The sequence below is a fragment of the Andrena cerasifolii genome, chromosome 1 (assembly GCF_050908995.1).
Source record: "Andrena cerasifolii isolate SP2316 chromosome 1, iyAndCera1_principal, whole genome shotgun sequence".
Classification (NCBI taxonomy): domain Eukaryota; kingdom Metazoa; phylum Arthropoda; class Insecta; order Hymenoptera; family Andrenidae; genus Andrena; species Andrena cerasifolii.
Genome location: NC_135118.1, coordinates 3,042,971 through 3,057,588, shown reverse-complemented (window position 1 = coordinate 3,057,588; position 14,618 = coordinate 3,042,971). Strand labels below are relative to the sequence as shown.

The window sequence follows — 14,618 nt, the reverse complement described above, 5'->3', positions numbered from 1 at the left end:
TGGGTAGCAAACAAAAATTGCATTGTAATCAGGAGAAAATCCCCTGCATATTCACAAAGTTTCAGAATTTTTTGAATTTTCGGCTTCGAGATCTTCCCTTAGTAGTCGATGTTTCCTTTTCTCTTTACGCCTCGCTTCTAAAGCCTCTTCAGAAAGAACGCCGATTGGTAAATCGAAAAACTCAATGACATCACAACCGTGTAACAAAATTTTCTGCACGCTCATGGGCATGTAGTACCATGTATATTTCTGTAAATATAATTTTAACGCGTCTTTTAACAATATATTAAAAATACTTACATTTATTTATTTACCACAAGATTATAAAAAAACTTTACCAGAAGAATCCTAAACAAACAAATTGTATGGTCAGATGCAGAATAAGGCATATAAAATTCTAGCAGTTTCTAGTAGAAAAACTTTTTAAATTTTCAAAATAGAATAGGCAACGAATCGAAAACTGTTAAAACCCCAGGATATTTTGAGCCGTCTTATATGCCAACTTGAAGCTGACAATGATTAAAATTTCATCTGAACTGTCACACACATACAAAAATCTAACTATTCATAATAAATTCATTTCTTTTTTTATTATCGTCCCCACCCCTTCCTCTCTACTAATCAGTCCTTGAAGACAAATTCCTGGAACAGCGACCCATACGACATAAACCTAAACACTCATCTTTCACTCCTCTATCGTACTCCTCATTCACGCGTCTTCTCGAACTACTTGTATTCATGCTCAAATTTCAATCACCGCCTACACTAGGGGTTCCACGCGAAATCGGACACTTTTTGGAGTAACATTTCAGATGTGGCTGAAATTTGAATATGTTGTAGTCTTTAGGGATGTATAAACATATCTCGAAGGATTTTTGACAATTTTGAAAAATGTCGATTTTACAGCTGTTTGAAGGTAAGTGCTAACTTTTTTTCAATAAATTATAACTATGGAAGTAGTAAACGGATGGAGATGAGGTTTACGGCGATTTGTAGAAAAGACATTGAAGTTTTATGAAAAAATTTCTTCAGTTTCAGAAAGAAATTTTTTTAACCATTTTTGTGCAATTATTTTAAACAAATGTAGTTTTTTAACAACCAGCGCGATTTTAAAAATCTGAAAAAAATACAAAATATAGTTCTATCCTTCCCCTTCATGGTCTAATTGTCAAAAATATGGGCATTTTAAAATTGGCCTTGTAAAAATTGTCCAGCACCGTGGTACTCGCAGCGGCCAAGCGACTATACCTGATATTCTTACAGAGGGTTCTCGAAATTGGTAAGTATTCGAAAAAAACTGAAGGTAGAAAATTCTTACTGTTTTTTATATCCAACATAATACGGTATCTGAATTTTTGGTGTTCGCAATATTTACCTTGAAACGAAGGTGACCTTTTGTTTTTTAAATGGAATGTTATACATTTGATTACCCAATGTGAAAGCGACTGTCAAGACAAATTCAACCATATGGTACACTATGACCTTTAAGGCCACACAAGGTTAGGAATGAAAGAAATAAACCCTATCTACTAGATAGATAGTTCAATATATTTACTTCATTCCTAACCTTGCGTGGCCTTCAAGGTCATAGTATACCATATGGTTGAATTTGTCTTGACAGTCGCTTTCATATTGGGTAATCAAATATATAGCATTCCATTTAAAAAACTAAAAGTCACCCCGTTTCAAGGAAAATATCACGAACACCAAAAATTGAGATACCGTATTATGTTGGATATGAAAAACAGTAAAAGTTTTCCTCCTTTAGTTTTTTTCAAATACTTACCATTTTCGAGAATCCTGTATAAGAATATCAGGTATAGCCACTTGGCAGCTGCGGGTACCGCGGTGCTGGGCGACGCAGCGTCAACTTTCGGCAATTTTTACAGGGCCAATTTTAAAATGTCCATATTTTTTAAAATTTGTCCATCAAGGGGAAGGGTAGAACTATATTCTCCTTTTTTTAGATTTTTAAAATCGCCCCCGATGTTAAAAACCTGCATTTGTTTAAAATAATTGCATAAAAATTGTTCAATTTTTTTTTAAACTGAAATAATTTTTTTTTAAAACTTCAATGTCTTCTCTATAAGTACCGCAAAACTCATCTCCATCCGTTTACTACATCCATAGTTATAATTTATTGAAAAAAAGTTAGCACTCACCTTCAAACAGCTGTAAAATCGACATTTTTCCAAATTATCAAAAATCCTTCGAGATATGTTTATATATCCCTAAACACTACAACATATTCAAATTTCAGCCACATCCGAAATATTACTCCAAAAAGTGTCCGATCTCGCGTGGAATGTCCCACAAGTAACTGTATAAATCAAACATGTTAAAAATGTTTGTGGAAGAGGAGAGAAGGTGTGTTACTTTCACAACGCCGTTACGTTTGTCCCGCTCTCCCCTACCTACAAACTTACATCCCTCGCAATTCAGGAATGCCAACAAGTGAAGTGTACTTAATTTTCAGGTGACCACGAAGACCGACACGATTATCGGCTACGGGCCAGTGGTGCCGGACGGTTACGGATGCGCCTACAACCTGAGAAGCAACGGGTTCATCTTCTCCGTGTCCGCATTCCACAGCGACGGCAGGACGAACGCAACGCGTTTCGCGCAAGCCCTCGAGCAGAGCTTGCGGGACATGGCGGCGATGGTGAAGAACGCGGGCCAGCGGTAAACGAGGGGTGAGATGACGAACGAAACTGTCGCTACTTCGAATGAAAGTATACAATGAAAGTATTAGTCAGGAACGTGAGTTTTACAAGAAACGAAGGGTGGCACGTGCCGTGGGCGAGACCTCGGCCGAGCTTGTCTATGAAAGTATTTAGCGTAGCATGGATAGTAGACGTTGAAGAAAACTGTTTACCATAGACATATAATTACCGTTGACTGTAACCCAAGCTCGCACAATTTATTAGATACCTGCTTGTTGGCAAGGAAGCAGGAGTACATACATATCGAATCGTGCATCTTATCGTGCATTAATGGGCTCTTCTAGGCGAATCGTTGCTTAACGACCTCGCGGTATCATCGTTAGAATGTACTCGCATTCAGTTTCGTTAAGGGTAGCCGATAGCTTTCCTAGTACGGTCAATTTTCCAACGACGAGGCAAACGTATGTAGGTCGACGCTAGGTTCGTTGCGTTCGTGAACAGAGGGTTGTCTCGACGATTCCTTTTCCTCGGAAGTCATCCCTTCGCTCGTATTCGTAGAAGAGTTACTAGAGACACGCGTGAGCGCAGGTTGCTCAGATAAATCGTGCCACTTTGGGAAGAAATATACCTACTCGTAGATGCTGATCTCACCCCTCGACCAGCTTCGGTGTTTGTTCGATAAGCTGTCGCGGAACATCGTCAATTATTTACTTAATATACTATTTATCGAGTATCGCGATACATTCTTATCGGTGAATCTCTGCGATCGAGACGAAGCTAGAGACTGAGCTATTTTTGATAAAAGATAGTATTTTTTCGGATGGATTGCGATGGAAATAACACCAGTACACTCCAGAGTGATGTAATTCTCATATGTGATAACTGAAACGTTGAACGTGGAGATTAATTTTGTAGCAGAGGGATTCATTTTCACTGAAGAGATTCCGTTTTTCCCCTATTTCGTTGGCTCTCTACTATCATTGATGTAGCAACGCATTTACCACATTGTAGCATTCCATTCTTTCTGTAACAAAATTAGCATATTAAACTAGGAATTATTCGTATGTAAAGTACAAAGTATTCTATTTAATTTGGGCATTTTAAACATCCTCAGTTGCTTTTGACCATAGAAAAAAAACGTCGATAGAGGAAATTGTTCCTATTAAAGGGATAAGTGTTGTTAAGAAGATATAAGTTTTTCAAAGTCATATAATTCGACTGTTCACGGTCACTTTCATCGGTTTAAAAGGAATCATATGTTTATATTATTATATTCTTGTAACTCACAAGGTACATTGAATCATGAATAACACACTCAGCTTCAGATGACTTGAAACAAGGAGGTTCTGTATTCACTTTATCTCTCTCGTACGCTTGTGACGAATTTAATGTAACATTTATTTGTCACGAATCATCAGAAGGTCAGTGTATACGTGGTTGAACTAGATCCTTTGTCAACTACAACAATAAGGTAACAAGAATATGTCAAGTCATCTAAGAAAATAGCAACGGCCTTGAAATTTCGAGAGACGTAGGCATGAAAAAATAATATCTTCACAACCACACCCCTTTGCTATTTCAAGAGGAATAATTTCCTTCCTGGATATTTTTCTCTACGACCAAAAGCAGCGGAGATATGCAAGGTGTTTAAGTTAAGTGGGACACCCTGTATACTAGGTAGTATTTACTTAATATCTATCTAAATCTATTGAAACAATAAAACACACACCCTATAATGTGAAACCTCTAAGAAAATAGTTCCCACGGCTCTCACAAGGAGAGGTTCCCAGGTGTCCGCCTCCGATTACTTTGAATTTTGGATATGTTTTAGAGGACCAAAAATAAGATATACGTGTTTTTTATAACGGCCTGTTTTCATATTTAGGGGGTGAGACCACCCCCCAAAGATTATAAGAATAGTTCATGCCCACCACCGATAACTTTGAATTTTGGATAACCAAAGCAATGGGAGATGAAAACCTGAAAATCTTATAACTTTGGGGGTTAGTTTCACCCCCTAAATATGAAAACGGGCCGCTATAAAAAGACACGTATATCTTATTTTTCGGTCCTCTAAAACATATCCAAAATTCAAAGTAATCGGAGGCGGGCATCAACTATTCTTATGAACTTTAAGGGGTGGTCTCACCCCCTATGCATTCAAGCAGGCCAAAATAAAAAGACACGTATTTTCTTATTTTTCGGTCCTGTGAAACATATCCAAAAACCAAAGCAATCGGAGATGAAAACCTGAAAATCTTATAACTTTGGAGATTAGTTTCACCCCCTAAATATGAAAACGGGCCGCTATAAAAAAACACGTATATCTTATTTTTCGGTCCTCTAAAACATATCCAAAATTCAAAGCAATCGGAGGCGGGCACCTGGGAATCTCTCCTTGTCAGAAAAGTAACCCCGGTAGCACACGACGCGACTTTAGACGTCCATTTTACGTCTGTTTTTGGTCTGAACGTCCGACGACCTTATTGAGACGTCTTTAAGACGTCTGTGTCGGGAAGTTTTTAAGACCCCTGTTTTGGACGTCTTTAAGACGTCTATGCCAAGGCGTTTTTTAGACGACTGTGTTAAGACGTCTTTTAGACGTCTGTGTCAAGACGTCTTTGAACGACTGTGTCAAGACGTCTTTGAACGACTGTGTCAAGACGTCTTTGAACGACTGTGTCAAGACGTCTTTGAACGACTGTGTAAGACGTCATTAAGACGACGTTAAAACGTCTGTTTGAAGATGAATGTGAAATTTTTATTCTCCTAACCCAGACCTTACAAGACGTCTTATAGTGGTCTACAAGTTGTTTAAAAGACGTCTTAAAGACGTACAGTTTCCTGATTAACGACGTTAAACGTCGATGAACGTCTTTAAGACGTCTTCAAGACTTTAGCAGACGTCGGTGTGCTATCTGGGATTGTCACCAAAAATTTCTTAAAATTTCCAATTTATATATCACAATCATCGGCCTGAGACGAAACAAATACTCATGTGCAGGTATACCAACCAATAGTGATATTTATGGAACGAATTAAATAGTTGACGCACACTCTTACCTCCTCCCAGCATTGCTACCCAATTCTACTTTATTAATTAAAAAATATAAAAAAAGAAGATACTATTATCTAGATTGAAAAATGTGTTATTAGAAACCTTTGGGAAATGGAAGATTGGAGACTAATGAATAAAACATTACAATGCACTATATAGTAAACGTGCGATTTAACGATTACAGTAACTTAAAAAAAAACATTGCTTTTACTTCGTCACGATTAACGAGATTCATCGAAGGATTCGATAATATTGCATTAATAGTATCGATAATATGCTACACGACACCTAAGCTGGGTGAACACAAAAAAAATTCCTTGGGCGAAAGTTTTTCTGCTCTAAAAGAGCCACCCCCAGCGGAATAATTCATTTAAATGTACTATATGTGAACTCTATAAGGCTTGTTATGGTCAATGAGATCCATTCATCGATGCCTCAATCGTTGCTGCAAAATTCTCGAGATTATCAAAAAACTAAAAAGAAGAGTAATCGCCAGCCTCAAAAGGTTGAGCAACTCCTCAATGTGGCCATTAGAACCTCGTTGCCCCCTTTATAAGAACATGCTTACGAACGTTTATCTGATAAATAATCGGCAACCGAATTCGATTAAGGGCACTTGCACAATTAGAAAATTTTCACATTTTTATAATTGTTATTGTTATTACTGTATTGTATATATAGTTATTATGTTATACTGTTATTTAGTTAAATTTATTATTATTTATTTACCGTACTATTATTCCATTACACTGTTACGGATAAACCAAAAACGCAAGTCGCAAAGGGGCAAAATTAACTTGATCTATAAACGGGTACTTTTAAACATTTTGAGAGTAAAAATTATGCCTAACGCATAGTAATTTTTTCATGTATATTCACCTACAAGTTGGCTGTGAGAAAATGTTCATTTCTCATGCACAATTTATCTACTTTGCATGCACATTTCTGAGAAGCTATTTGAGCCAGATGTTTGAAATTTTAAGTACATATTCTCAATACACCCCCGCTCAAAGTAGGCTACTATCGTGCTCACAGTGTTACCATGAAAATGACTAAAATGCAATTATTTCTATAAAACTTCAATTTAATTCATACGAAACAACAAGCATGGCTTCCTTCGTATTAAAACTTAAGTACGCTCAATCTCCAAGCTTAAGGCATAATAATAATCCCTTGTCATCCAAATTTAATTGTAAAGTAATGTACTTAAAATTTTACCTCTGCCTTAAATACTTCTTAAGATACGTGTACTTTCATGCGAAGAACAAAAACTTTTAGAAAGTTAATAGTAACGCCACCGCGTACGCATAAAGCCCTACATCACCCTGCCCAGAAGACAGTGCAATGTAAAAACACGCGAGAAACAAAAGTTCGATTTGTTGAAAGGTTTCTTTTCTATTTGCAACTGCCCTTAACAGAGACGAAGATGTTTAAAAACGGTAGTCGCTGCGTGTAGTAGGCAATATATATATCGATCGGTCATTGTAAAGCTCTAGCCCTGTTACAAAGATCCTCGAACGTTAACTTCCGCGCAGTTGAAGTTCCTTTCCTGGGGAAGTGGACGTTTTCGTTATTTCCTTGTCGATTAGCTGCAATAATCCCTCAACGATGGTTAACGTTCGAACGTTATTAGCGTTCCAATTAATTGTAACTTGTCGCCGAGCTGTCGGTGCTTGGACGAACTTAACCTCGTCACTTTTAAGTAATCTAGGGAATCGTGATGTCTGAATGTAACCGAGGGGATTAGGTAGTTAGATATCTAGGGGAATATTTAGAGGCTGTAACGTTTGGACGTAGGAGCCAGAAGAAACATTCCACAGTACGCTCGTGGACTAGCTTCCCAATCATTTTAGCATAAGTTGTTGACTTAACGAAGAAAAAGCTATAAGGTTCCTTTGCATTTTAATTGTTAGCTCGGCGAGCATAAATTTCATTGTTAACCGCTTCTATGCGAGGTGTATGTTTTGTTGACTGTGTGTGCATGCAATGCATCTGCAGGGTTGTATTCTGTCTCGTGAAAGATCTTCATGATTATTTCCAAGGCGACGCAATGAAATCTCACAAATGTGCCTCTCATATCGGCGAACTAATTTCCAATCGCGAAGCTTGATTATCCATTTGTTGATTATCCACTTGATTCCACATTTGTCGCGTTCGAGTTCCAAGATTATATATACCTGGGGATTTTGGAAACGTTATATTTTGAAATGGCAAATCTGTTTGGTAATTTTCAAAGATGAATTTTTGGATTTGATATGGTTCTTACAGAGGTGGGCAGAATTTTTGTTTAAATAAAATTTCGAGTAACGAATAATAGTTAAAGATTATTCGTTATGTGATGAATATAGTTAACTCGGGTTACAGAAAAGTAATAAAGTAACAATAACGTTAACCCGAGTTAACTTTATTCGACGAACGAAGTAAATTTTTTTATTCCACAAGAATTTATTTATTTAAAGCTAATTTTTTTATACGTCGAGAATTTCAACTTCAGCGTCGAATAGATTTTTTAACTTTAACTGTAACTGTCCCTGGTTCTCAGCGGCCCGAACGCGCGCCAGAAAATTATTCGACGCCGGAGACACCGTCGAATAAAGTTAAAAAATTTATTCGACGCTGAAACTCCCGACGAATAAAAAAATTAACTTTATTTGTCGAATAAAGAAATTAACTTTGTTTATCGAATAGAAAAATTAGCTTTATTCTTCGAAAAATCTGAGGGTAAAGTAACTTTTATTTTATCCTTATTTAAATAATTTTTTATTTAGTTAATGCCCAACTCTGGTTTCTTATGATGCAAAATACAATTTGAAACGGGAACGTTGCGTGGATTGCGGCGAGTTTTAATTTTGTATTTTTTAAAAATGTGTAGATAAATCGCACATGCAGTAGTTGCTAGAACATAAAATGCAGGGAAATGTAAGAACACCCTTTTATCATTTTTTGTACAGAATATTATGTGTCAAGAAATATAGTTTTTCAAGTTTCATAAGGTCATCACAAGACTGTTTAATAATTTTTTAAGGGAGTGTTATCTTTTTTTATTTCAGTCCTATGAAGGAATAATTAAATAAGTTGGATAGCTTTACCAGTCCAAGTCATATTAAAGTACTTCAGGTTTCAAATTTGTATTGTGGTTTTCTACTGGTTATCGCAATGGTAGTAATATTTTCTTATATCATTTTAATAATTTTCTAATTTTACTTCTCTCTTAATTTCGTGTCATTTTGCTTATAAATTTTAATTTAATATTCCTATAGGCGTACCATTTCTATCTTTGGTTTTACTTGCAATTATTCTCTACGTGTATTTATTTTTGTTTATACTCATTATTTTTTTCCACTTTTAGTAGAGTTAGAATTATACATTATTGCAAGTAATTAGGGATACTCTTCCAGGTTTCAAATTTGAATTGTTTCAAATTACGATCACACGTAAAGTAACACAAAATTATAAAAAGAGTAAACTATGTAGGAAAATAGAATTACCCCATACAGATGGCGAAATCTGAACTTCCGGAATCTGACTTCCGCGCTCTTGCACTTCAACTACCATGACAATTAAAAACCACTTAACTCTCAGTAACAATAACAGAACAAAATCTTTAAACCTATTTTTTATGACAATCTTATAAAAAAAGTGTTTCCCTCGATACTACGAAATTCTACACCAAAGAAATGAATCAAAAGACCTCTTACATTTTCCCGCGTTTCTTATCTTTCAGCAATTACTATAAAGCTCTCAAATTCTCGAATTATTTTCGATCACGAGACAATTTTATATTCCAAGGGAACGTTGAAGATTCATCGCGCGCGTTTGGTTGCCGCTAGCTCTAAACTTATTTTATGTATTCCCTAACGCTGATAAGGGTATCGGTTAATCGCCCACTATCCACGACCTGCGATAGATGCAACAAAAGGGACAGAATACACGAGTAGAGGCTGAGACTCCGACCTCGTTAGGTAGAGAAGAGATTTCTAGCGCACGGACCTCATCTGTCGCAACACAATTTTAAACGTGGCCAATCGTTCGTGTGTTGGCGCCCGCACAGTAAACTCTTGTCCAATTCTTAGGTAGGTCGGCGGTTCGCCCCTCTCCGATAGACCGGCGAACGTCGACGATAGCTCTATCTGTCTATCACTTTAATCTCTCTACGTCTAAGTAACTACTCTAACTAAAGCTACTTCACCTAAGTACCCGAACGAACTCTGTCGATAGTGAGAGCACCCCCCTCCCGAAACACATTACCAAGTGTTATTTTCGGTCGGCGCTATCCACACGCTGGCATATCGTTACCCTCCACCCTGTCGTACTCATCATTTTCTCTAATTTAGAACCGACTATCTACCCGCGTACAAGTACAGCATTCCCTCGTTATGAGCTCATTATCCCCAGCATTTGTGCTTCACTCCTGCCTCGCGAGGATGAGAGCAAGAAGCTATGAAAGCTGTAGAGGGTCTCAAAGAGGGCGAGGATTAGTACGAGACAATCAAAATGTGATACTTTGTCTCGCTCCTTCAGCTGCCTGACACTGCCCACATGTTTCACCCACGTGCGAGCTTATAACGAACAAGCAGAGTCGTTCTTCATATAAGATTGCATGTGGGCCCACAGAAAGGAGTGTTAGGTGCCTGACACTGCCCACATGTTTCGCCAACATGCGAGCTTATAACGAACAAGCAGAGTCGTTCTTCATATAAGATCGCACGTGGGCCCACAGAAAGGACAGTGTTAGGTGCCTGACACTGCCCACATGTTTCACCGGCGTGCGAGCTTATAACGAACAAGCAGAGTCGTTCTTCATATAAGATTGCATGTGGGCCCACAGAAAGGACAGTGTTAGGTGCCTGACACTGCCCACATGTTTCACCAACATGCGAGCTTATAACGAACAAGCAGAGTCGTTCTCCATGTAAGATTGCACGTGGGCCCATAGGAAGGGCAGTGTCAGGCATCCAAATGCGTGAGTTAAAGCGTCAAGGTTCTTCTATCACAGACCATTCCTTGCTCCCTTTCAATCCCCCTAACCTCACTCTCGTCTTCAACGAGACAGAAGCTAGAGCCGTGTTAACAGTATTGTAGGCCCTGGGCAAAGCAATGCACTGGGGCCAGTGCCGTCTTAACGTGGAGGCGAAAGAGGCCGCCTTTAAGCCCCGGAGTTCAGGGGGCCCTCGAAAAATTAAAAAAATGGGTTATAAAAGCTAGAAAAAAATGAAAATGGGCCCTCCAATTGTAACGAAAAGAAAATAACGAATACCCCAGATTTTAAAATGGTGCCTTTTTTCGTGGAATGGACGTTTAATCTTATTTATTTAATTGTTTTAATACTTATTCACTGCGCGTGTTAGCGCGGTATTTTTTATATTATTTAAGTTAGAATAATTTAGAGGGCCACATATGGAGCTCGCCTCAGGGTGCCCGAAAACGATAAGACGGCACTGACTGGGGCCCCTGCCCACCCTCGAGAACAGGACTTAAATGAGACTTGTGGGCCCCTTGGGGCCCCTACTTCCATGGGGCCCTGGCGACTGCCCAGCGCGCCTATGCCTAAAGACGGTGCTGAGCTAGAAACGTGTTCCTTACGCGCTGTAAGCTCGCCACCGGCCCGAGCTCTTAACGAGTGCACACTGTATTATACGCGTTCCTTCTGATAGAGCTAGAACGAACTCGTAAAATCCTTCAAGCATCAAATTAAACATATCTTTCCGCCTGATTCAGAGGTGCGTACAATATCTTAATTCTCATTTAGCCGCCATTAATACTCATACAAGATGCATGGAACTGTAGAATGGAATTCAGTGCGTAGACCTGGGCGTTCCAGACTCAATCAATGCTACCACTTAACCTCCAAATTTACGACTTCGTTATAGATCTATTACTTATTGTTAGTTGCTATATATACATATATATATATATACCTATTATATAATGTATCTCTGTTAACATCGTTCATATTTTACGAAACAGTTCGTTAACGCTTTGTTGTAAGCTATACACAGCGTGCGCAGACGCGCTGTGTTAGCAGGATTGTCCTCAAGTTTCGCAGAGGTTCCCTCGCGTGGAAGCGCGAATGTTCCATCGAAAAACTGTAGTTTCAACTATATCGTCGTTATAGGATGGGTTTGTTGAGTATTAGATTAAAATCGCGAAAGTTTTTGTATTCAGAGTCTAAGAGAAATCCTGCTTTATCTCATGCCACAGAGTTGAATCTCTAAATGACGCGAGGAATCGCGGTGGTTCCTTGTATTGTTAACTAAATAAAACTACGCATAAGTACGTACTACAGCTATACGTTTTACGCGCACGCGTGCGACATACATATCAAGCGGAAAAGTCGCGCGTCTCTCGTACGGTTAGAGAAAGTGTATACATGTTTTCCCGCGTATATATGTACGATATATATATGAAAGTGTTCTGTATTAGCCCTTAAGACGCAAAATACCTATTATGTTTAAGATAAAATAGAATGTTACTTAAAGATACATATCGCACGAAACATTGCGATTGCACTTCTGCGGCCAAGAATATCGCGCATATCAGGCGAAAGCCACCATAGCGATGAATTTATCGAATAGAACATATCCTCGTGAATCGATAGGATTGCTTATGAAATAAAAGTCAACTGGACTAAAGTAGTATACAAAGATACGTTCGGTGGAACATTATTTCAACGAAGTATAAGAAGTTTCGTACGAAGACTACTGTCGTTAGCGTGAAATTCTACGCATGGCTCTATAAAATGTGATAACGAAAATAGTAGGGATTGTAACGATCGACAAGGATCCGAAGCTCGCGATAAGGAAATTGTGTCGCGAAGTAGTCGTCTTCGTATGCAATGTAGCTGAAGGTTATTAAGCTCGTAAGCACAGTTCGCTTTCTGTTTATACGGAAATTATACACGGCATACCTCTGTAATTAAATTAACTCAAAGCGAGTACGTTGTATTGTGTGTACGTTTCCTTGTGCAAAAATAAACACTATTGTGACACCACGTTTTCTTTCTAGTTTATTCTATTTACAAATTCAGCGTTCGCTCCAGCCGTAGTACATTGGTCGAGTAAAATAGAACGGCACGCTTGAAACGTTGGAAAATAATTTAAGGTACACTTCTGAATGTGTTTATACAAATACCTCTCTCCAAAGATCGGAATGTTAGAAATTTACATGCCACGACAGCTGCGCAACATTTCGATATTATAGTCTAGAAGAACACTTCTCTTTGACGATCTTAATGAAATCGTGTGACATGCACGGAAATTCCAACAACGTCTTATTTATCTTAGTACTGAATAGCCAGATTCTTTAACGAATAGAATAATTAGATTCCACGTATTTTGTGTGAACCTATTAGGAACTAGAAGTCATCCAAACCACAGAAATGTAAAAAGAATTTAAAGGCAATTCGAGAGCTGGTTTTTTACGAGTACCTTCCCTGATAACCATCTGTCTCCAGTCTGAAATCAGATTGGTAGCAGGGTCTGGCTCTGGCATGAGAGCGCAGAGTTTGACGTCAGAACCGTAGCAGACGGCAGAATCTGCTGCTGATCTGACATCAGGCACTGACATCAGGCTCTGCACCTCAGAACGCAGTCATCTGCGGACACAAACGACTACGGTTCTGATGTCAGATTCTGCTGCCCAGATCTGGCTACCAGGGTTTGTTAAATGAATGATACACTTAATTATCGATGCACGTAACAATGATATTACGCTTCTAATTTTGTCGTACTAAAAGAATTTGTAACTCAATATTTACGCTTGATGACGTAGCACCGTTAAATCAGCGTTAACATCTTCGTAAACCTGCGCGAAGGGTAGCGTAAGTAAGGCACTCGCGTGTAACCTCTTCTTCGGATCATGTTGCAGGCATTTCTTAATTAAATCAATGCCTTCCACGGAAAGATTCTTTGGTAACGCTGGACTTTCACCCATTCCCACCTAGAAAAGTTTGCTTATAGAAAAGACCGCTACCAAATGTGCGGGGAAAAATAATGTGTAACGAGAAGTGTGATTGTCATGGTGTACCTTGAACATAATTTGATAATTGGAATCATAATCCGACCAAGGTCTTCGGCCACTGGCCATTTCTATGACGCAACAACCAACCGACCAAATATCAGCGGCTCTGCCATGACCGCCAGTCTCTGATTTCATAAACACTTCTGGCGCCATATAAGCTGTACATAGAAGTATTGTATTAATTTTATGATTCTAAACTATGACCAGAGAATAACATATTCATTTCACTCACCTTGCGTGCCAACGAATCCTTGCAATTCTCCGGGCATTGTGGTATGTGCTTTAATTTGAACGGAACTCCCAAAATCACCAAGTTTCAGGCAATTGCCCTCATCCGTTAAAAATATATTTGCAGCTGTACACAAAATATAAATAGTAATATAATTAATAGACAATGATTCATTGAATTTCACGCGCTTAAGTAATTCGTAAACTATTCATTACTATCTGATTTTATAATCTTTTTTTTCTTTTTGAAAATAGTCACATTCATCTGGATTAGTCAGGTATAATGAGCTCAGGCACATTTCGTGATCTCAGAGTTTATCGTTCGAAAGTTTTTAGGCGACAGACAAACACACAAACACTCTCTGCTTTGTATATTAAGATTAAAATTAAGGGGACCTTCCAGTCTTAAAGTCGAATTTTTTTAATTTCATTTTTCGAATGTCAACCTTTTACGAATACGCATATAAAAGGATTTGTTGAAATTCGTAAAATTCCCGAAGTTATAGACATTTGAGTAGCGGCAAATGCATTAACAACCGGCCACGCGGCGCCCACGTAAAACTTTAAACGCGTTTTTCTCGAAACAGAGTTCTCAAAACGGTGGGACCTGTATCTCCAAAAGTTATTATCCCATTCGACTGAAACTTTTT

General features: G+C 38.3%; 2 protein-coding genes across 4 annotated transcripts in view; one reads left to right on the top strand and one right to left on the bottom strand.

Annotated features, from left to right (window-relative positions):
- Window positions 1–12,712, top strand: part of Chat (Choline acetyltransferase) — a 197,016-nt gene extending 184,304 nt beyond the window's left edge. For all 3 annotated transcript variants that reach the window (XM_076813694.1, XM_076813608.1, XM_076813779.1), the window contains one exon: window positions 2,477–12,712. In XM_076813694.1, coding sequence (XP_076669809.1) covers window positions 2,477–2,686 — 210 coding nt within the window. In that variant the 3' untranslated portion in view covers window positions 2,687–12,712. The remainder of the gene's footprint in view (window positions 1–2,476) is intronic.
- Mekk1 (mitogen-activated protein kinase kinase kinase 4) overlaps window positions 12,702–14,618 on the bottom strand; it is a 23,953-nt gene continuing 22,036 nt past the window's right edge. The window contains exons 16-18 of the mRNA XM_076809790.1: window positions 13,973–14,095; window positions 13,747–13,898; window positions 12,702–13,659 (exon numbers count right to left, since the gene is read on the bottom strand). Coding sequence (XP_076665905.1) covers window positions 13,474–13,659; window positions 13,747–13,898; window positions 13,973–14,095 — 461 coding nt within the window. The 3' untranslated portion in view covers window positions 12,702–13,473. The remainder of the gene's footprint in view (window positions 13,660–13,746; window positions 13,899–13,972; window positions 14,096–14,618) is intronic.